We start from the raw sequence: 16,160 nt of genomic DNA on the forward strand, positions 1-16,160 counted from the left end.
CAATACTCCCCCCTCTCCACTGTCCTTGTCTATGGGTCCTTTATATACGTGTTCCTTGATTAATAGATTTTTATTTTTAGAGCAGTTTCAAATTAACTGCAGTGTTGAGAAGAAGGTGTGGTGAGAAAGACTGCAAAAAGAACATCTGAATAGCCCATGCATTGTAGGAAATGACCTTGCTTGCTATAAGGAATTGGCTATCACTCTGGGAGTAATAGCTGTGGAGTAACCAAAATCCACCAGATAGACATCACTGAAGAAGGAGTATATGGGAGTATGGAGACCAGAGTCTAACAGAAGCAACATGGTCATCTTCCAGTTCCCAAGCAGAGTGATGAGGTAGATGAGGGTGAACATGTAAAGAGTGAATCTGTAACTCTGGTCATTAGTTATCCCCACAAGAATGAGTTCAGTCACCTCTGCACTGTTCCCCACTGGGGTCATTGTGGGTTATGTGAATGCCCTATAGCAGGGAGAAGAGAGGATCTGGGTAGTAACTGTCCAATGCATGCCTTATCTGGGGATCTCTGAATTTAACACAGGCACAACACTAAAATGGAATTCTTAAATACTGGTAGAAACATAGAGTGTTGTAGCTAAAAGGATTTGGCATATAACATAGCCCAGTCTTCTATCTTCATAAATGATTGTTGCACTAAGGTGCAGGGAAGGAAGTGACAGGATCGGTTATTGACCGAGATACGTGAGCCACCCAACATGGATTTTCAAATACTGACATAGATTATTTGTGCAATAACGTAAGTTAATGCAATTTACTTTATTTCACTTCAGTTACCACTTTGCCATCACCTCTGTTGTATCAAGAGCAGTATTTTATGCTAGCAAAACATAGGTTAATACATCATGTTCTAGCCTTCAACAGTCCCACAGGATGAGAAGGTACGTAGAATGTGTAATTACCACTCAGTGGGATAATAAAAAAAATTGTGTTAAAGAAATAAAGACATCTAGAGAATAAAAGTTAAAAAAAAGAGCAAGTCCAGACCAGAGACATCTGAATGAAAATTACAACTCCACCATGTACTAGATGGCTGACTTTGGGTATTGTTTAATATCACTCCAACATCAGTTTTCCCTTGTGTTGCACGTGGGTCACCGGCCAGCAGTGACCATGGAACGCTGCAGATGGCTCGCCGAAAAACACGCGAGAACAAAACATGCACAGAGACAAACTAGCTTCTGTGGGGACGAAATGGCCACCCCCCTAGTGGGGAGCGCAATTTACCATCCATACCTGCTTTTATTGGGCTCATTTTGCATAATAATTCAGGTAAAGTACAGTACTCATTAGGGGGAAGTAAGGAACAATAGAAAACAAGGAACTCTGCTGGTCTATTGAGTGGGGGTCAAAGAGCTGTAAGACTTTGAGGAACCAACTTCCTCCTTGGACCCCTCTCATTCAACTGAGAGCATTCTAAACAAAGAAGGTTTCACAGTAATTTACATGTTCTTTCTTAGGCCTGATCACCCGGGGAATCCGCCCTTTTCAGCACAGAGCTGCACCACCCTGTCATTGTTTCAGGCTTAGCACAGGAACTAAGGCAATAAGGAGATTTTCTCCCAGACAATGAGAACTCAGGCTATGTCAAAGCCGAGGAGCGAGGGTCCATCACCCCCTTTTGCTGCAGCCCCCCAAGTCTTTCTTTTGGGGGGCCTCCCAAAGTGATTGTGCCTGTCTTAGGTCATTCTCCCTGTGGGGAATCTTACCCGTCTTTGGCTAACTGACCAAGCTTTTTGGGGTTCAGCAGCAGAAGCAGCATTCCTGCCAGGGAGATAAGCTTTTGTCTCCTTGCTGGCTTACAGTTCCAAGGGCGTTCCCTTAGCCTTAACCTAGGTGGGGGTTTCAGCTTCTGTTACCAGTCAGGGTGGTTCCCAACACCCTTGAACTCATTATCAGCCTGAGTGATGCAAACTGGCATTGTAAGTTTTTACACCTTATGACTAGGATAGTTACTGGTTTCTGTATGGGTTAGAGGGGTAGATGTTGAAATAGATTCCAGATAAGTGTGAAATCTAACAGTCTATATTCCCACTACTTTCATTTGCTGCTGTCTCAAATTCCTTCCACTCTTGTATTTCTTCTACATGCTCCTCCAATTTTTCATACAATACTCCGCTTCTAGAGAGTGGCCAGTCCAGCTGTTCCAAGTAAGAGTCCACTTATTTCCTGAGCCACCTTACACATTAACTAAGATGCCTGAGCCTCAGTTTCCCCATCTGTAAAATGAATATAACAATATTACCTATCACTTAACAAGCATTCAATAAAGGTAGACATCCTTATTGTTTGAGGATAGTAACAGGCTGTCTAGGGATCCAAAATACAGGTGAGGTTAAGAAGGGCCTCCATGTGGTTGAATCTATTTCATTTTCCTGTACATTAATTTCATTAATCTATGCAAGAGATGATGAAGGCTTGGACCAGGGTGGTAGTGAGAGAGGTAATGAGAAGCTATCCAATTCTAGATATATTTCTAAAGTAGATCTGGCTTCATTTTCTCATATATCAAATATGGGGCATGAGAGAAAGCAGGAACACTGATGACTCCATCTCTTGTGTGGTGATATAAACCACGGTGTAGAAGAAAGAGAGGTTTGGGAAAGAACAAGAGGGAGACTGCTGCAGGTTAATCATGCTGAGTTTGAGATTCTTGGTGTAGAAGGGTTTCATAGACCATTGGACTGGCATCTGAGTGTGGTTGGTAGGATTAATCTGCTAGGATATCTTGTTCTCAATTACTTCCATGAAATGAAAAGAATAATGATAACACCCACATAATAATTGATATTGTTATATATCAATTATTAATAATAATAGGTAATGTTTACTGAGCTTTACTATGACCTAGGCGCTAGGCTGCAAGACTGATGTCTGGCAACCTCTACAAGCCTGATAAAACACATACTCTTATGGTTGCTACTTTGTACATGGGAATTCTAAGACTAAGAGAGATTTTAGTAACTTTCTGGTGTTACATCACCATTAAAGGAGAAAACAATATTCAAAACTGGGAAACCTGATTTCAGAAGCCACAGCCTCAACTACATGAAAAATTACCTCCTGATTAAATTAAGTAATCATATAACAGCAAGCACTCAACATATCCAAGTAATTACTGGTATTGTATTTTTCTAAGCACTGCTTCCGCGCACTCACACTTTGTGCTAGTCTACAGTCAGGTATTTCTTTCTTGTGTCAGAATTTATTTCAGTCTTTGCAGGCTTTTTCCTATCCCTGCTGATATGAAGGCTCAAAATTCTCTTAGAGGACAGATTTTTTTTTTAATTCCTAAGAAGATATAGCATCTATCCAGTACGTTCTGCAAAGCTGAGGCCTCTGGATTGGTGTCTTTTATCCTCTGTGTGCTTATGTGCTCATCAAATTTTGAAAGGAAGTTCATAAACCAAAAAAAAAAAGTTCATGGGCTGTAATGACTGAAGCACAGCTGCTCTGCTTATGAGGACCTGGGATTTGGTGCCTTCCTCCCGAGTCTGAGTTTTTGCATAACGCCAGAGACCACCTAGATTTTCTTTCTGTCAAAGCTCAGTGGGACACTGGTATCATTCTATAAGTCCTAAAAATAATTCTGTGCTATCACAAATGTTTAAAGTATGGAAACAATATTTGAGACATCCTTGAGTCAAATGCTTGTTAGCTGATTAAAGATGCTGGGAAATATTGCAGTAAAGAAAGCTGTCTAACTGTAAATTGCTCAAGGAAATGTTTTTTCCTTTGTCAACCTATTAAGTCCCCCCAGTGTGAGTTTTTGGAGAAAAAAAATTCCCTATGAGACAGAAATGGGTAATTCATGAAATTTGTACCAAATGCCCCCCCCCCCCCCCCCCCCCGGGAGCTATGTGTTTTTCAGAATCACACATTTCATGCCAGCTTTCATGGGGTCACTTTTAATTTTACCATTTTCATAATTCTCTTTTTTAACTCATTTGTATACTGTTTACCTTCCAAACACCATCAAAATATCTGGGATGTATTAGTTATTAGTGAATACTTTGTGAATAATTGAGTAACTCTGAATCTTTTGTTTGTTTCACTGTGAGGAAATAGGGTAACCAACCATTCCTATTTGCCCAGGACTGAGGAATTTCCTGGTACTTAAGACTTTTAGCGCTATGTCCAGCAAGTTCCAGACAAACTGGGGCTAGTGGTCATGCTGGTGGTGACAATTCTTTCCTGTCGATTTTTGTTTTTAGTTATTTTATGTGTGCGCTCTCTCTGTGTTGGGAACTGTTAAACACTGGCTGTGAATTATTTTGTTTAATCATCCTAACAATCCCAGGAAATAGGTCTTAGTTTGTCTCCAATTCACTGATGAGGAAACTGAGACAAAGGTTTCATGCCTTGCCCAAGAATGCACAGCCTCAACTCCCATCTGGCTGTAGAGCCTACGCCCTTAACCACTTCTGCCTCCTGCCTTCCAAAATGAATTTGGCAGGGACAGCAAAGAGAATAAGGTCGTGAAACTCATCTTTGAAAACAAGTGCTCAGTGATTCATGTGGAAAATAACGTGGACAAGCATAATCCACTCCCTGAGAGAGAGATGGTATGAGAGAGAGAGGGAGAGAGAAGGAAACCTGGAAAGCCATAGTCTTGACATTAATCCAAGAAGTGAGTGATTTTGAATATGAGCGTTTAATATGTTACCAACAGGCTAAGCAAGTTTGAGAGCTATTTTTAGCTCTGAGTTATGAAATACCATCACATCGGCAGGTGGCCTACATTTTCAGTTTTCCATTTGGTGAGAAGTTCTTTGATCTAAGTGAGGGTGCTACTGCACCGACCATGTTTGGGAAAGGCAGCGAGTCCTAGAGATGCTGAGCAGAACTAGCTGGTGGTGTGAAATGGGAGATAAAAAAAAAAACAACCCTGGCGTCTGGCCTCTGCACTGCCATTCTCTAGTAATAGGACTTGGAAAGACCTACTTAAGGTTTTTGTACCACAGTTTCCTCATCTGAGAAATAGGAGGTGGGGTGGGGGTGGTCAAGGCGCAGGAGAAGGCATGCAGAGCCAGAAAATAGGGTGGATTAGGATCCTGGTTCTACTACTTAGCACCTGTGTGTCTGAGCTTCCGTTTCATCACCTGTAACATGGGGAATTGAATTCATCCCTCACAGATTTGTTGTGAATTTCAAGGAAGTGTGCATTAAGATGTAGAAAACATGTCTGACATAATAAAGGTACTCGATAAAACTGCAATTGCCTTTCCGCGAATGTTCAGTGATTCATCCACTCAGTAACAATCATTGCGCCCCTGCTGTGTTCCAGGAAATCAGCCAGGTGCTAGAGATACAAAGGTGAAGGTGACAGAGTGCTGGCCCTCTCACCACCTATCATTTCCTAGAACATGGTGACACCTCTACAGCTATTTGACCTTCAGTAAAGTCACTACACACCTCTGACCCTTAGTTTTATTACCTATAAACTAAGATAATGAATCAAATGTTGACGGAGTGAGTGTGAGAAACAATGAAGGTGAGAGTGCCCAGCAGAGCTCCGAGCACAGAGGAAATATTTGGGGAGAGACTCTTTACTAGGAAATGCAAATAGTGTGTGCACTGACCTCAGGGCCACTATGTTCTGCTTGCTTCAGAAAACAAGTCTGGGGATTGAGGGTTTTATCTCCGAGTTTGTTAACAATGCAAATCACAGTTCTGAAGAAGGTAAAACAATGCTATTTGGCCATCAGGAGTTCACCTAGAATTAAGAGTGGATGAGGAGACCTTAGACCGTATTTGCTGGGAAATAGGCTTGGAGGCTGGGCTGTGTGTGCAGGCGGCTCACTGGGGCATGCCCATGGGAATGGCACTTGTGAGGGAGAGATGGCGCTGGATCAGAGAGAGCAAGAAGCTGGGCTGTGATGCAGTCACAACAGAGGCCTCAGCCCAGTTTTAAGGGAACTCTGGATCTGGGATGGTCCTCAGGAGCTCTCTCAAGGAGACAAAACATGGGCCAGGCCTTTGTATCCCCTGCCCCAACCAGTCTTGGATGAGAGTTACCTTGGGTGAGGTGGCTCTCTTCAGCTGAAGGCCATTCCTGGAGGAGGTGCACCTGTGGGGTCCAGACAGCTCATGGTGCCCACTGCGGGAGACATTATTATTGACAAAAGAGATGCTTGGAATTGAAGAAAGGAAGTGTAAAGACTAGCTAACAAGAAACCTAAAGAAAAGAGGTCACAAGCCCTAGCTCAGTAGATTGAGTGCGGGCTGCAAACCAAAGTGTGGCAGGTTCGATTCCCAGCAAGGGCACATGCCTGGGTTGCAGGCCATAACTCCCAGCAACCGCACATTGATGTTTCTCTCTCGCTCTCTTTCTCCCTCCCTTCCCTCTCTAAAAATAAATGAATAAAATCTTTAAAAAAAGAATACTGTTTTAAGAAAAAATTTTTTAAAGAAAAGAGGTTGCTGTAATTCACTGGAAAGGCAACATATTGAGTCTCTAGCTCTAGCCAGGTCCACATGTTATTCCGGAATAAAATCATCATTATCAGAGGAAAGAACAAGTAATACGCTTATGAAAACAAAGGGTGATGCCATCCAAAACATCAGGGAGACGCAAGCATGAAAAAGATTGTGGTTTCCAGCTGGGGCAGCTGTGGGATGTGCGGCGGTCCGTAGGGGTAGAGTACGGCACGACATCTCCCTCGGCCACTTCCTGGACGTGAGACTCTCAGAGGCCACTTCCCCTCGCCAGGCCTCAGCTTCCTCGTCTGTAATAGGCAAAGGTGGAACAAAAACAGCCCTAAGATGTCTGTTGTACCTATGTACCAGTGATTCCAGATCTTTATCAGTATTGTTGGCAAGGAAAAATGATTACGAAGCAGACAACTTGGTAAAGACTTCGCTTTCTGCTGGCAAGATTTGTGGCCCCGCTGTCTCTGCATTATTCATTTCCCTACCAATTCACTCGTTGAAATGCTTACAGATGTCTCTTGTGTTCCTAAGTGTTTTTCAATTTTTTGTTTTAGTATTTTACATGTCTGTGCTGTTTTCCCATGTTTTTGGAGGACAGGGACTTGTCTCTTGTTCACTATACAGTCCTGGGAGGAGTAATTCCCACCTGCTAGACAATGTATCAGTTGTGTTTTATTACAGAGACTAATTCAGGCTAATGTAAAGAAAAAAAAACAGGAGGTAATTGAAAAGACATCAAGAGGTTGACAGAATCAAAGATTCTGGGCACAGGGTAAGAACCAAGGACATAGCAGAGGGTGAAGGAGCAGAAGTCAGCAGCAAAGAAACCGCCAGAATGGCCCAACCAGAATCCCACCACTGGGGCAAAGGAGCTCCGAGTCCTCACGTTGTCCTTACATCACTTGCTTCAGGTTCAAATGCAGGGAAGTCAGAACTTGTTATTGTCTTAGCTTAGGATGCATGTCTGTCCCTCTGTGTCCCTCTAGGCATTTCTCTGTAGGGATCTCTCTAGAGGGTGCAGAGGAAGAAAGGGTCTCCTTGCCTGGGCTTCTACAGATGTGGGCGGGCATGCAGAATTCCTCTCACATCAACACAGTGATTGTGAGATCATTCTCCAAGAAAGTCAGCATTTTTAAGGAGGAAAATGGGTTCTGGATACATCAAGAAATGACCAATGTCTGCTACAGCTGGTGCTCGAATAACTTATTAGGGGGATATGTGCTTACATGTAAAATGCTGAACAATTTGGCTGAAGCAACAAATGCTTTCCCTGAACATGGAGAGGTACACAGGCAGAACCATTCCAGGTGTGCTCCGATAGCAGATGGGATTTCCCCTTTAGCTCTGACATCTGCATGATGTCCAGAATTTCTTAGTGCATTCTGCATCTGTAGTTTAAATTTGAAAATCTTAATCTGAAGGAGAATATCTTTCACCAGTTGGGCACCAACTTACTGCATTTCAAACTTATTTTCCTTTATTTCTCTTCAAGAATAGTAGACTTCAAACAGAACACCATCTGCCTTACTACATCTGTATAGCTTCCTTCCCATTTCACTAAATCTATCTTTCTTGTCCAGCAAAAATATTATCTTCTTCAATTCCCCATCCTGGGATCTGTTCTTTCTCTGTTCTATCATAGGATTTTATATGTATCTCTGGTTGGTTTTTTATCATTTTCTACATAGAATTAAAGTTATTTATATGTCGGTACTCTCTCTAACTTATACTATAAACTTCTTACATATAGGAGCTCTGTTGAATACATCTTTTTAAACATTTGTATCGTGAAATACATCTTACAGAGAAAAGTGCATAATGGAAATTTATATAAACTCTGAATAGAGGAGCTATGTTTGATTTATCTTTTAAAAACATTGTTATTGTGAAATATTTATACGAACCTATAGGAATGAATGCATATGCATACTGAGATATATGACCAAAATGTTCATTCATATCAGTTTTCTTCATCTTTATACCAAATTAGAGATGAGTCATTTTTCTATTGGGTCATCTGTCTTTTTCTTATTGATTTGTAGTAAGTTTTTCAAAAACATTACATATAGCAAATGTGTATACATTAACTTTTTGCTGGTAAAATATGCTACAATTTTATTCCCCCTCCTCCACTCCCAATACACATACTTTATGAAAAAAATTCACAAACCAGCAAGTAAAAAAATCCCACATTATGAACAGGAAGTAAGATTCTTGGGCTTGAATCTAATAGCTGAGCTGTGGGATCCTACCGAGGTTTCTCTATAAAAGTGTCATTTCTCTGTAGAAGTAATGGATTGAGGAGTTGGTGGTTCACTTCTAATCGGAGTGGTTTCCTTTTCTTCCAAGCTCCTGCCAACAGAAACTGCTGTGATGTGCAATCCCACGCAGAAGCCTGAGTTCAGTTGGGCCCTTATTGGTCAGGAGCTCCCCACTAGGCTCTGCATATAATTAGCAGTGGCAGTACTGTTTAGAAAGAAGATTAACAGTTTTTAAAATGCTTTCCCATCCATTACCTCATTTGACCCTGATAACGCCCTTAAGGAAGGTGTGGCTGGTGCTATTATCTCCACTTTGATGATGAGGAAATTGGCTCCAAGATAAATGACTTATGCCAGTCTTACAAATGGCGGTAAGAGTTTTGACTAGAAGCTAAGTCTCCTACCTTGGAATTCTGGACCCTTTCTACATTATCCCTTTAACGTCCGGCTCAAATTCCACCAGAGAGCTTCCCCTACCCACAGAATTCTTTCTCATCTATGAAGAGTTCTAATTATTATTTTCTATTTTACTCACTAGACAATGACCACAAATGCCTTGAATCGTCATCTCTCTAGATGCATGTGCCCTGTTGCTGCACTGCCTACATGCTGCTCTTGAAGCAAGAACAAGATCGGTCACCTATCGCCTGGTTCCTTCATAGATCTCACACCCGCCTTTCCTGTAGCTCGTGCCCAGTAAACACTGGGTGGAACTTGGCTAGGTCTGTGGGCTCCAACATTTAAAAAGCCAATGCCAACTACCAAGGCTAAAACAAATGTGCCCATAGAGTATAGGAAAAATTCCTGCCGACAAAGTTGTTGAACACTGAGTCATTAATCTCCAAGTGCATTACATCAGACACCATACATGCAGGAGGATTTACTTTGTTGGAGTAAGAATTACATCTTATATAGCCTTTTATTTGTATTCTCCAGAGCGCTTTTTCACACAGCAGGAACTTATCATAAAAGAGTGTCTGCAAATGATTTATACATCAAATAAGTCCTCTATTGAAATATACTGTAATAAAAGGCTATTTTTCTTTTTTCAGAGAATTGGGCAGAGAAGGCATGGCTTAGGTTCAAATGTGGGCTCCTCTTGTTAACAGTAGGCAAGCAAGTTAACTTCTCAAAACTTTGGCTTTCTCAGCTGCAAAATTAAAGCACAGAAATCTGTCTCAGGGTGAACAAATGAAAGTGAAAATTCAAAAATGTCTTTTCACACATCAAGAAATTTCTAGAAGTCACAGGATGAGTAAGAGTCAAACAATATTTGGTTGTCTGTGCATTTAAGGAAGTTAAACTGTGGGAATCAGGTCTTCTATTATAAAACACAAAGGTTGGTTTGGATTATTTTTAAAGGCTCTCTGAGGGCTAGAGTTATGATTCTGTAATGCCAGCTTCAATTGTCAAGAATTACTAATATGTTAATTTCCCTTTTCCTATACATAAAGCTAAATAAGTCATCTAATCCACAAGGGGAGCTTCTTATTTAGAATAATTTAATTATTGATACTTTTTTATAGGATATCTATCCTAATATAAATAATTATCCTGACTTATGTGTTTTAATTTTCTATTTTGGACATTTCAGGAAGAAGGTCTTCCTATGCTTCTACTGAATTACTTTGAGCTACAAGCCTTACTTACAGTGTCTCTCATTTATCAGACCATTTCTGCAGGGAGAGGGTGGGTATTGTCAATAGCCAAATGGGCATTTCATCTCCACTTGACAGATTTCCCATGTGAAAGTGAAAAAGCTCCCCACAGTACTGTGTATTCTGTAAATTGATGTCTTGCTGGAGATAAGACGTCTCCTTTTGAGTAGCTTCTGTAAATGGATCCTTGTGTAATGTCAGCTTGAAATGTGTCTGCTGTAGACCTGGGAGGCTGGAGGAAAGGAAGTTAAACAATGGTTGGAAATAAAGGCTTGAACTTGGAGGTGGTGCAGAGAGTGAGGGTCCTCTGGGGCTGAAAGTGATAAGGACAAGGACAGGTAAGTGAGAGCTATGCCAGGAATCTCAACTGTATCAGATACGCATTCATTATGATGAACTTGTTCATATACTTTTTTTCATGTATCTTCATGGTGTCCTGCATGTTGAGTTCAGAGATTAAATGAGTTTTTGAAGTTACACACTGATATGAAGAGTAAGGATTTTCATCCATCTCTGATACTAGAGCCAGTACTCTCTTTTACACTCCTTTGCAGTTAACTGTAACATGAGTGTGTGATGACTTCATCAGAAAATAGAAATATGTGGGAGGGATTGAGCCAAAAGGACAAAGGATTCATAGACATGGACAACAGTGTTGTGATTGTGGTGTGTGGAGGAGGATATAAAGGGACTAAATGGTAATGGAAAAAATACAATTAAAAAATTAAAAAAGAAAATAGAAATATGTGGGCATTAGGCCTTTAACTCTTAGAAGATCCACATAGTTTTCTGTCTGAACTAAAAGAGGCAGAAAGAAACATGCCCAGGAAAACAACTTACTATGTAATGTCGCAATTATAATATGCAAACTAAAGACTTTAATTTCTTATAGGGACCTAATGGCTTAGTGGTGAGGTAAGTTCTTAATCTTGGCTGAAGATAGAAAGCGATTGAGGATGAGAGAAAGAGAAGAGGAGGAGAAGGAATAAAGGAAGTAGAAAAGAAGGAGCAGGAAGTGGGGGAGTTGGTTATATCAACCAAATTGTAAAAGAAATTGAGCTAAAACTCGAATACGCTCAATGCTTGGATAGCTGCTTCCCAAATCTCCAAATTGGGGCAGCCTTGAGCATTGTAATTTCTATAAGTCACTGAGAAGGACTCCTACCTGACGTGCATCCTGGTCTTCAAAGGCTGTTCTTCTATGTGAGTTGCTGGATGGACCCCATTGCTAAAGGGGGAGGCAGGAAAATTGGTGAGGCAGGTCTAGGTGGTCACCGCCTGGGGTCCAGAAGAACATGCTGATCTCTTAGGAGATAGTGGCCACATGGCAAAGAAAGCTTCTCCTATAGGCCAATCTCACGTTCCAAAATTCTTTCCTTACTCCTCTCTCCCTCATGATCAACCCTTCTCAGACAGAGGCTGCCCTGTGCATAGTGGAATTTTTAAAATTTATTTTTATTTTTTTGTATTTATTGTTGTTCATTTACAGCTGTCCTGCCTTTTTCCCTATTGCTCAGCCCTCTTATCCCACCTCGCTCACTCCCACAGTCAATCCCCTCTATTGTCCATGTCCATGAATCCTCTATTCATGTTCTTTTCTTGCCCCTTCCCCATATTTTCCCTGTTATCCCCCTCTTCTCTTCCCTCAGGTCATTGTCAGCTTGTTCTTTATTTCCAAGTCTCTGGTTCTTTTTGTGCATTAGTTTTGTTGATTAGGTTCCACTTATGGGTGAGATCATATGGTGTTTGTCTTTCACCACCTAGCTTATCTCAGTTAGCATAATGCTCTCCAGTTCCATCCATGCTGTTTAGAAGGGTAAGAGTTCCTTCTTTCTTTCTGCTGTGTAGTATGCCATTGTTTTCTACATTTTTTTGATCCACTTATTTACTGATGGGCCCTTAGGCTGTTTCCAGCTCTTGGCTATTGTAAATAAATACATAATGGAATTTGATCATCTCACATCTAATATCCTTGATTTAGCCCACCAGGACCTCTAGTTTTCACATTTAAAATAAGTATTCATTTTTTGTGCATGATCTTGAAATCATGAAATATGGGGTGATTTCGACTAATTGTAACTGTGAACACCAGTAGGCAGTTGATATGTGAGAAGTAAAATTAATCTCCACTCCCTTCCCACGTACACACATTCACTCTCACCCTCTAGCACATGAAACAAGACCTGATGGACTTGTGCTGTGCATCACTGAGCCATTCCTATCTTAAGAAGTCAATTTCCACAGCTTTTTTAATCTTGGAGCATATAATTACAGGACATCAAAAGGCAACAGGGACCCAGAGGTGAATTGAATTATTGAAAAAACAGAAGCAAAGAGGGCACAGAGAGCTATTATGTGGATTCACACTAGATTCACACTAAATTCACCAAACTTAAGGGTGCTAAGAAATGCAAGCATTTAATTCAGAAGACAAATATCCTCTTTCATAGTCCTTGAGGAAACATGTTTTTTTTCCTCTAAACCTTCTGAAAGTATTATAGTTATGATAGAAAAAAGTTAAAAGCATAGAACAGAGTACAGGCTCTTTAAAAAAAGGTATGTTTATTCGGGTTAAAGTTTAAACAATTTATCTGTTAAAACTGTTACATATACTAGGTGGTTTATTTGTTTTTTTTTATTTTAATCATTGTTCAAGTACAGTTTTCTCCCTTTTACTTTTTTTTTTTTTTACTCCCAATTATTTGTTTTCTAGTGAGTTTGTCCCAATACTTTAATGGAAGGAGATGGAGAATACAGTGAGGCACAACTGGGGAGTGAGTGGCATGTGGGTGGGCACAGAAGGTGGGGGCTTGGAAGGATTTAAAGATTTTTTAAAATCTATTTTTAGAGGTAGGGGAAGGGAGGGAGCAAGAGAGGGAGAGAAACATTGATCATACATGCCCCAATCAAGGACAGAACTCACAATGCAGACATGTGCCTTGATCAGGAATCTGACCGGGACCTTTTGCTTTGTGGGACAATGCCCAAGCCACTGAACCACCCCTGTCAAGGCTGAAGGTTGGAAGGATTTAATACTGGGTCACCTGGCTCAGTCCAGTGCTGTTTTTTAAATTACAACCTTAGGTAAGACATTATTAAGAACATTGAGCCCTAGCTGGTGTGGCTTAGTGGATTGAGTTCTGGCCTGCAAACCAAAGGGTCAATGGTTCAATTCCCAGTCAGGGCACATGCCTGGGTTGCCGGGCAGGTCCCCAGCTTGCGGCACGTGAAAGGCAACCACACAATGATATTTCTCTCCCTCCCTTTCTCCCTCCCTTTCTCTGAAAATAAATAAATAAAATCTTTTTTAAAAAAAGAATCTTGAAACATTTGTCAGCATTAGAAACTTTACTTTCAAATCCATGAGCCAAAGAAACAAAAAGCTAGAATGAAACATTGTTCATTCTAGTTGATAAATAGTATACGAGGAAGATGTCATCCTGATATCAAATTTTAATAATGAGTGGACATTTCTTCCCATGAAAAATAAGGAGGGGAAATTCAGCGCATTCTTTTCATGTTTTCATTTTTTGCCTTAAACCATGTCAAGAAACAAATGCAAGACCCATGCAAACATCCTATGCTGTTGTTCACCAAAAATAAGATTATTTTCTGGAGTGACACATTTCAAAGTGCTGCTTTTACAACTTTTCTTAATAGCAGAAGTAACCACTATTTTTGAAGAAGAAGAAAGCAAAATATGCCAAACCTCAAAAGTCGTGAAGTCATCTAGGCCTGAGAGGTTTACCTCGCAGTTACCCACCTACTTCCTTCTCTCACCCGAAGACTGGGAATAAAGTTTGTTGAGTATTTTCCAGACAGCATTTTTCACTTCTTTGTTCCTAAGGCTGTAGATCAAGGGGTTCAGCATGGGAATCACCACAGTGTAGAACACAGATGCTATTTTGTCCATAGACTTGTTGGAGCCAGGCTGTAAGTACATGAAGATGATCGAGCCGTAGAAGATGGACACTGCTGTGAGATGGGACGCACAGGTGGAAAAGGCTTTCTTCCGTCCTTCAGCAGAACGCATCCTTTGAATGGTGATGTATATGAAGAGGTAAGAGATGAGGATGACCAGGAGGGTGAAAAAGACATTGAAGCCAACAACACAGAAGACAACCAACTTGCTGATGTGTGCATTGGAGCATGAGAGAGCCAGGAGTGGGGGGATGTCACAGAAAAAATGATCAATCTCATTAGAACCACAGAAGGAAAGTCTAAAGGTATCTGCAGAGTGGATGGACGCGTTCAGAAAGCCACAGATGTAGGAGCCAGTCGTCAGGAGGGTGCACACACCTGTCGTCATGGTGCTGGTATAATGAAGAGGCCTGCAGATCGCTGCATGGCGGTCGTAAGCCATGGAGGCCAGGAGGTAGCACTCGACAGTGGCAAAACCCACAAAGAAAAATAGCTGAGCAGCACAGCCATTGTAGGAGATGACTTTGTTCCCTGACTGCAGTGCAGCCACCGTCTTAGGGGCTACGGCTGATGAGTACCCCAGGTCCACAAAGGACAGGTTACTGAGGAAGAAGTACATTGGAGTGTGGAGGTGGGAGTCTGCATGGATGATCACCATCATCCCCCCATTCCCGATCAGAGTGATGAGGTAGATGAACAAAAATACCAGGAGGAGGGGAACCTGCAGACTGGGGTCATCCGTTAATCCCAAGAGAATGAACTCTGTCACCTCGGTGGTGTTCTCCATTGATGTCAGCCTGAATTTACCCTGCTGATGAAAGAAGAGAAGCCAATGAAACTCAGATGTGTGGCAGGAATTTGGGGATGTTATTGTCAGGAACGGGGAGAATTACTCCTTCTCCCCTTCTGTAGTTCTTACAGCTGGGTGAATAATAAAATAATAAGGATGACACAAGACTAGATTAACAGGAGAAATTTAAGACTAGATTTAACACATGTGCATGGGAAAATCACAATATGATGCGGAGATCATAAAATGAAGCTCAAGAAATGATCAGACTAGGCACCTTTTTATACTTTTTCAAACGAAGAGAATAAATTTGTGAGAAGTTGATAGGACAAAGTTAGCATTCATTAGAAAGGAATCTGAGAGAAAACTGTACTTGAACAATGATTAAAATAAAATAAAAAAAGAGAAAGAAATCTAAGCAAGGTTTGAGCTTAAGTAGTAAATTAGTAAAGACTACAGGGTGTGTTTATACAGAGTTTTCTGACTCTGACTTTGGATTTTTTTAGTACAATGAAAGTTTTATACATTAATTTGTATATAAATAGTATTATGCATAAAAACTCATCTTTTTTGGTTATGGAGATAGACTCTCCAAGTCTTTTGTTTTCTAAAGGTCAGCATATTTTAAAAAGGGGAAGAAGATTGCTCAACTAGGCTCTAATAAGTTTGCAAGTACCCAGAACCCTAAAATAACCAGAATTGGTAATAATGCACACATTATGAAAGAAAAATGATTAGTAAATAATAAGTTATTCTTTTAAGAATGAGTTATGATACCAACATTGGCATTAGTTTAGCTCATTCTTCTATGTTTTTAAAAGTCAGTATCAGTAAAATGGAATAAACCCCAGATATAAAGCCAGGACACCTATGTTAAAAGCTCAGCTGCACTTCAAAGAGCCTTTATTAATGAATTTGCACTCTGGATTTTTTTCTTAAGGTTTTTAAAAAATATTTTATTTATTTATTTTCAGTCAGAGGGGAAAGGAGGGAGATGGAGAGGGAGAGAAACATCAATGTGTGGTTGCATCTTGGGTGACCCCTATTGGAGACCTGGCCTACAACTCAGGCATGGGCCC

At 40.8% G+C, this 16,160-nt stretch overlaps 1 protein-coding gene across 1 annotated transcript; it reads right to left on the minus strand.

The window, feature by feature from the left end:
- Window positions 1-13,680: 13,680 nt before the first annotated feature.
- LOC114499107 (olfactory receptor 1444) lies at window positions 13,681-15,210 on the minus strand. The gene has a single exon (XM_028515058.2). It carries the CDS (start codon window positions 15,076-15,078, stop codon window positions 14,134-14,136), a length of 945 nt encoding a protein of 314 aa, XP_028370859.1. The 5' UTR covers window positions 15,079-15,210; the 3' UTR covers window positions 13,681-14,133.
- Window positions 15,211-16,160: the final 950 nt, after the last annotated feature.

The sequence above is a fragment of the Phyllostomus discolor genome, chromosome 6 (assembly GCF_004126475.2).
Source record: "Phyllostomus discolor isolate MPI-MPIP mPhyDis1 chromosome 6, mPhyDis1.pri.v3, whole genome shotgun sequence".
In the NCBI taxonomy this organism is placed as follows: Eukaryota; Metazoa; Chordata; class Mammalia; order Chiroptera; family Phyllostomidae; genus Phyllostomus; species Phyllostomus discolor.

Coding starts and splice junctions, on each gene's coding strand:
- LOC114499107 (XM_028515058.2), bottom strand. CDS start 15,078: ATGGAGAACACCACCGAGGTGACAGAGTTCATTCTCTTGGGATTAACG.